General features: G+C 38.2%; 1 protein-coding gene across 6 annotated transcripts in view; it reads right to left on the reverse strand.

Annotated features, from left to right (window-relative positions):
* EPB41 (erythrocyte membrane protein band 4.1 (elliptocytosis 1, RH-linked)) overlaps positions 1-10,936 on the reverse strand; it is a 256,505-nt gene that overhangs the window by 94,859 nt on the left and 150,710 nt on the right. For all 6 annotated transcript variants that reach the window (XM_006862207.1, XM_006862203.1, XM_006862206.1 and 3 more), the window contains one exon: positions 7,481-7,699. In XM_006862207.1, coding sequence (XP_006862269.1) covers positions 7,481-7,699 — 219 coding nt within the window. The remainder of the gene's footprint in view (positions 1-7,480; positions 7,700-10,936) is intronic.

Below are 10,936 nucleotides of genomic sequence, written 5' to 3' on the forward strand. Positions count from 1 at the left end.
AATGGGCACAAATACGGCCAGATAGTTAGTTGTCTTCCAAATTTCTTCCAATCAGTTGGCCAGATAGTTGTCTCCCAAATTTCTTGGCATAAATGAGTGAGTGTCTCCAGTGCTGCCTCACATTGTAGAAAGATTTCAATTTTTATTCCATCAATTCTTGGAGCCAATTCCATGCCAATTCCTTCAATGCATGTTGGACTTCTTCCTTCAGTATCATTGACTCTTGATCATATGCTACCTCTTAAAACGGTTGAACATCAACCATTTTCTTTTGGTACAGTGACTCTGTGTATTCCTTCCACCTTCTTTTGATACTTTCTGCATCATTCAATAATTTGCCCAGAGAATCCTTCAATAACCACCACTCGTCTGTCAGTTTGTTGTACTGTGGTGGCTTGTGAGTTGCTGTGATTCTGAAAGCTATGCCATGGGTATTTTAAGTATCAGTAGAGTCATCCATGGTGGACAGGTTTCAGATGAGCGACAGACTAGGAAGAAGTGATGAACTACTTCTGAATATTTAGTCACTGTAAACCTTATGAATAGCAGAGAAACACTGTTCTTTACTACTACACCAAAAATCAGCAAATGCAGTTTTTTAAAGATTAGTTGCACTGTGAAATCTGAAAAAATATCCATGAACTTTTTGTACTCTGATACATGAAAACCCATAGGTTTATCTCACATTTCAAATGGATCTTTCATCTATGCCTTGTTTTATAAAATCATGCGTTCTATAGCTGGAAAATCCTACTTCACTGAATTATGCAGATCTTCCAAGTACTGACACATTTCATTATAAAATATAAATATCACATTGATTAATATCACCACCAAACTATTAGCAAATTTTTTAAAAGTATTTGGAAGCTATTAAGATCATGGTGGCAAAGATGAGTAAAAAGTTTTTCAATATTCTACTATTTCACTTGAAAGACTGAATTTCATCTTTGACAACAGACACTGTCAGTGGTTTTCTCTAAAGTACATGCTCACTTCATTGATTTTCAACAAAATGTCTACCAAAAATGAAGTTTGATAAACAATGGCTTATCAGTCAGTTTTTTAAAGAATGGTGTCCCATGAAAAAAGTGACTAACTCAGCTCACACTCAAACAACTACCAACTACACAAGTGCTTTTCCTCAAGGTAACTATTGCTTCAGTATGAAACAGAAACACTTTCTATGTGCTTCCCATTTAATTACACAGAATATTAAACAGAAATGTATTCAAGATTTAAGGAGCACCGGTGGTGCTATGGGTTAGGTGCTGGGCTGCTAATTGAAAGATCAGTGATTCAAACCCCCCAGCCACTCCATGGGAGAGAGATGAGGCTGTCTGCTCCCATGCAGACTTACAGTCTCAGAAACTCTGTCTAACGTCACTGTGTCAGAATTGACTCTATGGCAGTGGGTTTGGTATTTAAGATTTAATAAAAATTAACTTTTACTTTCTCATCAAAGAAATTCTTATATGAACTGTACTTTATTTTAAATATAACTGCATGTTGAAGAATATGCTGACTACTGGGTACAGTTTAATGCCACTGCCTTGATTTGTGTTCCAATCAATTTAAACAAAGGTAAAAGGGCAAATAACATCTTATAATGAAAGATTTGAACTATATGAACTCCTTAAGAGAATTCTGAGGGCTCCTAGGGGTCTATAAACCACACTTTGAGAAATGCTGGCCTAACTCAAAGCATGGTTATAAAGATGAATTGTGATACTGTACATAAAGGGCTTAGCAAGGTATTTGGCACATAATAATAGATGAATAATAATTAACTACCTACAATTATTCTGGTAAATGATTATGTAGCAATACTATAAAGGAAGGGCTCCTGGTCTGTAGGATAAGCACTGGACTACAAGATCAGTGGCTCAAACCCACCAGTTGCTCCTTGGAAATACTATACAGGGTTGCTATGAGTCGGAGCCATCTTGATGGCACTTAACAACAGCAACTATAATGGAAGGAGTCCTGGTAGCATAGTGGATTATGAGCTGGGCTGCTAACCACAAGGTCAGCAGTTCGAATCTACCAATCACTGCTCCTGTAAAGATTTATAGCCACAGAAACCCTATAAAGGGTCAATGTGAGTCAGAACCAATTTGACAGCATACCACAACCATCACCACCACTATAAAGGGGAGTTCAAGCATTAGAAGACAGTTAACACTATAGGAAGTCCTCCCAAATTCTATTATAATCAAATAAGCATTAAAAATATCATCAGAGATTAAGGTGTCACTCATAATCTGATATCCCTTGCTTAAAGACTATTTTCTGCTGTTCCACTACATGGCAACAGTAGAATATTTTCTTTTACGGTTTTACTGATTGCCCAAAGATAATAATCACTACTAATAAAAATTTTCAGAAATTAAAAGAACACTCCCCTGTTGTAATATAACAACTCATATTACTTCAGTTGTTTCATTCCACTACTTGATTTTGTATGTATATAAATTTTAAAACTCATAATCAGAATATAAATAAAAGGTTTTAAAAAATATTCAAAGAATTACAACATCCTTATATTTCAATCATCAACAAGTTGAAAATGGTGTACTAGGGGCTTCAAAAAGTTCATGGGAAAATGGAATAGAATTTTTCCACTAACTATTTGAAGTCCCCTCATATTTAGTGGCCCCAGACATCAATGCATTGGAATGCATAGGTCCAAACTCGAAAACCAAATCTTAGCAATTCTCTTCGGAAATATAAGTAATACAACCTCACAAGAGTTGAATGATTCTTTTAAGACTACTATCATGTAGGCTGCAGACTTTAAGACAGCTCTTATTTTGGTTCTTATGAGTGAGGTACCCAAATCTACTGGGACAATAAGGCATCCAGAATTGAGGCATTTTGAGTAAAACCTCTATTATTTGAAGGATCCCAATACATGCAATCTTACTGCAACAATCTCAAGAAAAAATATATATGGCTCAACAGCTACACAGAACATCTGACAATCCCATGGCAAACCCTACCAAAACCACTCTTTCTATTTCTCTTTTAGTAATGTGACCCTTAGAAAGTTGGTAATGGTAATGTGTGCTAACATAACTCAGGATAGTAATTCACACCTCAGAACAGATAATCACATTAATAAGTCAAGGCAGCTAGCAAAATTTAGCTATTAATTGTAGCACATCACTCAATTAACAATGAGATGTTTGGATGAAGAAATAAATTACTCTATCACTTTAATATTAGCTAATATTACTTAATTGTGCTCATGAGGAATCTGTACCTGGACCAAGAGGCAGTTGTTCGAACAGAACATGGGAACACTGAATGGTTTAAAATTAAGAAAGGTGTGTGACAAGGTTGTATTCTTTCACCATTCTTATTCAACCTGTATGCTGAGCAAATCATCCTCACCACTGGACTAATAAACAACATTCTTATCAATGGAGAAAAGATTGAAGTTGTCAAGGACTTCGTTCTTCTTGGATCAACCATCAACACTCATGGAAGCAGCAGTCAAGAAATCAAATGACATATTACATTAGGCCAATCTTCTGCACAAGACCTTTTTAAAGTGTTAAAGAGCAAAGATGTCAGCTTGAGGACTAAGGTATGCCTGACCCAAGACATGGTTATTTTCAATAACTTCACATGCATGTGAAAGCTGGACAGTGAATAAGGAAGACTGTAGAAGAATTGATGCCTTTGAGTTATGGTGTTGGAGGAGAATATTGAAAGTGCCATGGGCTGCCAAAAGAACAAACACATCCATCCTGGAAGAAGTGAAGCCAAGAGTGCTCCTTGGAGGCCAGGATGGCCAAACTTCGTCTCTCATACTTCGGACATATTGTCAGGAGGGACCATTCGCTGGAGAAGGATATTATGTTTGGTAAAGTGGAGGGTCAGAGAAAAAGAGGAAGACCCCCAACTAGATTGACTGGCCAAGTGGCAGCATCGATGGACTCAAGTGTGTCAACAGTAGTGAGGTTGGCCCAGGACTGGGCAATGTTTTGTTCTGCTGTGCATAAGGTTGCTATGAGTCGGTACCGACTCGATGGCACCTAACAACAGCAATACTACTGAATCTTTACTATGTGCAAGATATTAAATGCTTTACACTCATTACTTTTACTTTTTTTTTCTCCACATAACCCTAGCAATCAATCTATTTCTTCTGAGGCATCTCCATTGTACATACAAGTATAAAGAATCTAAGTCTCAGAGAGATTACATGAATTGTCTAAGTCACAAGTGGAATCACAATTTCAACCCAATTCAATCTGACAATAAGCCTATTGCAATATACCTCCAATTTTACCACCTGTTTCTGTGGGGAGGAAAAAGTAATGCAGTCAATAAATAAACTGAACCATTTGGATGAATGAATGAATATTGAATTGTTGGCCACTCAACCAACCCCCGATTTTCTGAACATTTTTAGCTTGTTTTGTGGAGTCAGCCTGAATAAGAAAGTTCAGTGGAGAAGTTGACAGCAGGTCAGAGTTACCAGGAAGAAAAACGAAGAAAACAAATGTCTATCTCTCCCTCTGAAACAATTTAAAGAACTGATTATTATGTAAACACAAACAATGTTTTTACACTGAGGCAGTGGGTTCCTAACCTCTGTTAGAATCCTAGACCCCTTTCAAATCTGATTAACTATATGCCCTTCCCAGGAGAAAAGCACATTGTTCCACATTTACATAAAATCTTTAAAAAAACATCTTTTGGAATTTCATAATGGTTGGTGGTTATGTGCCGTGGAGTTGGTTCCAACTCATAGCGACCCTATACAGGGTTTCCAAGGCTGTAAATCTTTACGGGAGCAGAAAGCTCATTTTTCTCCCGTGGAACAGCTGGTTTCAAACTGCTGACCCTGAGGTTCACAGCCCAATTTGTAACCACTACACTACTAGAGCTCCTTCTTTGGCATTTCATAGGCTCTCTAAAATCTACCCATGGGTTTGTCTTAGTTATCTAGTGCTGCTAAAACAGAAATACAAGTGGATGGTTTTAACAAACAGAAATACATTCTCTTAGTTTGATGGTCGTGGTGGTTATGTGCCATCGAGTTGGCTCCAACTCATAGTGACCCTGTATAGGGTTTCGGTGGCTATAAATCTTTATGGGAACAGAAAGCCTCAGGAGTGACTGATGGATTCGAACTGCTGACCTTGTGGTTAGCTCACAAGCCACTATGCTATCAGTGCTCCTTCTCTTACAGTTTGTTGTTGTTGTTGTTAAGTGCTGTCAAGTCAGTTCTGACTCATAGCGATTCAGTATAGGGTTTCCAAGGAGTGGCTGGTAGGTTTGAAGCACCAGCCTTTGGATTAGCAGTCCAGTGTGTTATCCCACAGCACCACACAGGACTCCTTTCACAGTTTGTTGTTGTTGTTGATAAGTGCTGTCGAGTCGGTTCCAACCCACAGCGACACTGTATAGGGTTTCCGAGGAGCAGCTGGTGAGTTAGGAGACTAAAAATCCAAATTCAGAGTGCCAGTTTTAAGAGAAGAGTTTCTCTCTTTGTGTTGTTGTTGTTAGGTTCTGACTCACAGAAACCCTATATAGGGTTTCCAAGGAGTGGCTGGTGAATTTGAATCACTAACCTTGTAGTTAGCAGTCCAGTGCTTACCCTACAGCACCACCCCAGGACTTCTATCTCTCTGTAGGCTCTGGTAAAAGGCCCTTGCCTCCTTTCAGCATCTGTAAATCCAGCATTCCTTGGAGATCTCTATATGTCTTGGTATTAATCTTCCCCTAGATCTGAGAACTTCACAGTACAGAGACCTCAGGTCCAAAGGACATACTCCACTCCTGGCTTTTGTTTCCTGGTGGCATTAGGTTCCTGTAATCTCTGCTCACTTCTCTCTCCTTTTATTTCTTGTAAGTAAAAGGTGTTGCAGGCCACACTCCAGGGAAAATCCCCATATATCAGATTAGGGTTGTGATGGGATTAAGTGTGTTACATCCTATCCTTACTCCTTTACCATTTTATCACATCACATCACACCATGGAGGACCACTACATAACTGCCAAACCACTTAAAATTATAACCAAGTCAAGCTGACACATATTTTGAGGGGGACACAATTCAATCCATGCGAAGAACCAATTGTGCAATGCACAATTTCTCCTAACCCCCAACCCCCATCAGGCCAATGATACGGTGAAAGTTGCTCACCACAGATTAGCAAATAAATCTATGTGTACCTTGCTTAATGCAACCCAGTGCATACAGTGCTTACTGGTTAATCTGCCTCTGTGCCAGGGTTACAAACATCAAACGTCCAATTTATGGACTAGTACTTATACTTTAAAGTTATGTAAATTTGCCCTCACTTTGAAATGACTGAACTAACCCCTACTCAAAACAAATTCTTTATCATATTCTCCTTCATTTGCTGTCCTACCTGCAGCTTTCAAAGCATTGTAAAGGCTTAGAGCTGAGAGCCATGCACACCTGTTCTGATGTACCTATAAATTTGACTTAAAGGTACACTTAAAATCGATTTCATTTGTAACCCAGGAATTGCCTGTATTACCGAAAGTATGGGCACTTCTATACTTTGTTGTTGAAACTGTAAAGTTGAAAAAACTTTTAGCAATACCAATCAAAAGTTAAAAGGCATCCAACTCTTTCTTATTCAGCAATTTCAAGGTTTTTTTTCCCTTAGCTACAAGGGGGCTTCAAAAAGTCCATGGAAAAATTAGAATAGAAAGATAATGAAAAATTTCTACAAATTTTTTGAAGCCCCCTCATATGTATATGCCCAGCTATTTATGTGCAAGAATACTAGTTATGTAGCATCTTTGATAGTAAAAGAGACTGGAAATGGTTATGAAAACTAGGAAAAACATTAAAACAAAATCTACCCATGGCTAAATGGATTTCAAGTTAAGAACCCCTGCTTTAATGATCACAAGGCACCTAATACAGTATTAAAAACAAAACAAAAACCAGTTGCTGTAGAGTTGATTCTGACTCATGGTGATCTGATGTGTGTCAGAGTAGAATTGGGCTCCAGAGGCTTTTCAATAGCTGATTTTTGAGAAGTAGATTACTTGGCATTTCTTCCAAAGCACTTTTCAGTGGACTAGAACTGTCAGCCTTTCAGTTAGCAGCCAAGCACATTAACTGTGCACTAAACAGGGACTCTTGTAATACAGTATAAGATGTTTAAAATCTTGGGAAAACAGTATGGTAATAATAATAATAATAACAACTATAACTTACTGGACATTTACTATGTTCCAGGAACTATGCTAAATGCTTTACGCATATTCCTTTATTTTCATCCTACAATGTAACTCCCATTACTCAGTTGAGAAAACTAAGGTTCAGAGGATTGAAATAACTTGCCCAAAGTCAAACAGTGAAGGAAGCAAAGCTCAAGTTGATCCATGCTCCCTCTAAGGCAAAAAGTGAATCAAGAGCAGATCAATGATTTAAATTTACTACCAGAACAAGCACAGAAAAAACCCTGCAGTCATATTCACCTGTATGATTTATGGAGTTCCATGACCTTCTCTTCAAGCTCCTTGGTCTGATTTGGAGCCAATTTAAAATCAGTTACATACTCTGCACCATGAAGTTCAGGGTCATAGTCTCCCAGCTCAGACTGAATGGTATATGAACCCAACAATGCTAAGGTTGCAAAGGAACAGGGCAGACGTCCTGCAACTATATCTTGCCGAAGCTGAAGACACAAATAATATCTACAGGCAAAAGAGAAAAGATGTTACCATGCCAGCAACAACAATAACAACATATGTAAGAGAAAATGGGGTAGGGGGGAAGGTAGAAGAGAGAGAAGGAAGTAGTGGGGGGATAAACAGATAAAGAAAAAAAGATACTGAGTTAATACAACATAATTTTTCCCATATAAAAAGTTTAAAAATAAATAAACAAATATATATATATATATATATATATATATATATATATAAAACTCTAAAACCATGTTGGACTCTTAACAAAAAAGCAGTTTAGAAACAAAAGAGTAAATATTAAGAAAAGTTTTAATATTCCAATACTTAGTATGTTATTGTTGCTAAGTGTCATCGAGTCAGTTCTGACCCATAACGACCCTTTATAGGAGTGGAGCAGCTGCCGACTTTGTGGTTCAGCACAACACCAGGACTTAGTATATGAAGTACCATATATAAATAAATTAGCCCATCTAATCTCCACCAAAAAATAGATGAGGAGGCAGCCTCAGAGGCTGAACTTGCTAAATATCATTATTGTTGCTAAGTACTATCAAGTCGGTCCCAACTTATAGTGACCCTGTACAGGGTTAAATCTTTGCAGGAAGAGAAAACCTCCTTTTTCTACTGTGGAGTGACTCGTGGGCTCAAATCACCGACCTTGTAGTTCATAGTCTAGTGTTTATCTTATGGAGCCACCATGCTCAAAATTTTTGTTGTTGTTGTTGTTAGGTGCCATCGAGTCAGTCCTGACTCATAGTGACCCTATGTACAAAGAATGAAACACTGCCCGGTCCTGGGCCAACCTCACAATTGTTGCCACACTTGAGCCCAGTGATGCTTCCACTTTGCCAATCCATCACACTGGAGGTTTTCCTGTTTTTTCTGCGCCTCCACCTAATCAAACATGATCTCCTTCTCCAATGACTGGTCCTTCCTAAAAATATGTCCGAAGTATAAGAGATGAAATTTGGCCATCCTGGTTTCCATGGAATGCTCTGGCTGCACTTCTTCCAACACAGATCTGTTTGTTCTTTTGGCAGCCTGTGGCACTTTCAATATTCTCTTCCAACACCATAACTCAAAAGCATCAATTCTTCTACAGTCTTCCTTATTCACTCTCCAGCTTTTGCATGCATACAAGGTTATTGAAAATACCATGTCTTGGGTCAGGCGCACCTTAGTCCTCAAGCTGACATCTTTGCTCTTCAACACTTTAAAAAGGTCTTGTGCAGCAGACTTGCCTAATGAAATACGTCCTTTGATTTCTTGCCTGCTGCTTCCATGAGTGTTGATAGTTGATCCGAGAAGAATAAAGTCCTTGACAACTTCAATCTTTTCTCCGCTGATAAGAATGTTGTTTATTGGTCCAGTGGTGAGAATTTTTGTTTTCTTTATATTGAGATGTAATCCATACCAAAGGCTGTGGTCTTTGATTTTCATCAGTAAATATTTTCATTCTCTTCACTTTCCGCAAACAAGGTTGTATTATCTGCATATCGCAGGTTGTTGATGAGTCTTCCTCCAATCCTGATGCCACATTTTTCTTCATATAACACGGCTTCTTGAATGATTTGCTCAGCATACAGGTTGAATAAGTATGGTGAAAGAATACAATCCTGTCGCACACCTTTCTTAGTTTTAAACCATTCAGTGTTTCCATGTTCTGTTCGAACAATTGCCTATTGGTCCATGTACAGATTCCTCATGAGCACAATTAAGTGTTCCAGAATACTCATACTTTGCAATGCTGTCCATAGCTTGTCATGATCCACACATTCAAAAGTCTTTGCATAGTCAGTAAAGCACAGGTAAACATCTTTCTGATATTCTCTGCTTTCAGCCAAGATCCATCTGACATCAGCAATGATATCCCTCATTCCATGGCCTCTTCTGAATCCGGCTTGAACCTCTGGAAGTTCTTTGTCAATGTATGCTTGCAGCCGTTTCTGTATTACCTTTTGTTATTGTTGTTGTAATGTATTGTGGAGTCAGTTCTGACTCATAGCGACCCTGCACAGGGTTTCCGAGGCTGTAAATCTTTACGGGAGCAGAAAGCTTCATCTTTCTCCTGCAGAACAGCTGGTAGTTTCGAACTGCTGACCCTGAGGTTCACAGCCCAATTCATAACCACTACGCTACCAGAGCTTCTTTAGTAAAACTTAACTCACATGGGATATCAAAGAGATTGGCCGATGATTTCTGCATTCCGTTGGGTCACCTCTCTTTGGAATGGGCACAAATATGGATCTCTTTCAATCAGTCGGCCAGATAGATGTCTTCCAAATTTCTTGGCAAAGATGAGTGAGTGCCTCCAGTGCTGCCTCACTTTCTTGAAAGATTTCAATTTTTATTCTATCAATTCCTGGAGCCTTGTTTTTTGCCAAGCCTTTCAGTGCACCTTGGATTTCTTCCTACAGTATCACTGGTTCTTGATCATATGCTACCTCTTGAAATGGTTGAATATCAACCATTTCCTTTTGGTACAGTGACTCTGGTTATTCCTTCTACCTTCTTTTGATGCTTTCTGCATCATTCAATAATTTGCCTAGAGAATCTTTTAATAATGAAAGTCGAGGCTTGAATTTTTTCTTCAGTTCCCCCAGCTTGACAAATGTTGAGGTCATTCTTCCTTTTTGGTTTTCTGACTTCAGATCTTTGCATTTTTTGTTGTAATAGTTGACTTTGTCTTCTTGAGCCGAACTTTGAAATTTTCTGTTCAGCTCTTGTACCTCTTCATTTCTTCTATTTGCTTTGGCATCTCTATGCTGGAGAGCAAGTTTCAGTGTCTCTTCTAACATTCAGTGTCTCTTCTGACATCCATTTTGGCCTTTTGCTTCTTTCTTTTCTTCTTAATGACTTTTTGCTTTTTACCTGTATGATGTTCTTGATGTCATCCCACAACTCTTCTGGTCTTCAGTCTTTAGTGTTTAATATATCAAATCTGTTCTTCAGACGATCTTTAAATTCAGGTGGGATATATTCAAGGTCATATTTTAGTTCTTGTGGACTTGTTTTCAATTTTTTTCAGCTTCAGTTAGAATTCGCGAATGAGCAATTGATGGTCTGTTCCACAATCTGCTCCTGGCCTTATTTTGACTGATGATATAGAGCTTTTCCATCATCTCTTTCCACAAATATAGTCAATTTGTTATCTTTGTATTTTATCTGGTGAGGTCCATGTGTCCATGTGTATAGTTGTCTCTTATGCTGTCTAAAGAAGGTATTTGAAATGAACAAATCATT

Source organism: Chrysochloris asiatica, unplaced genomic scaffold (assembly GCF_000296735.1).
Source record: "Chrysochloris asiatica unplaced genomic scaffold, ChrAsi1.0 scaffold00047, whole genome shotgun sequence".
Classification (NCBI taxonomy): domain Eukaryota; kingdom Metazoa; phylum Chordata; class Mammalia; order Afrosoricida; family Chrysochloridae; genus Chrysochloris; species Chrysochloris asiatica.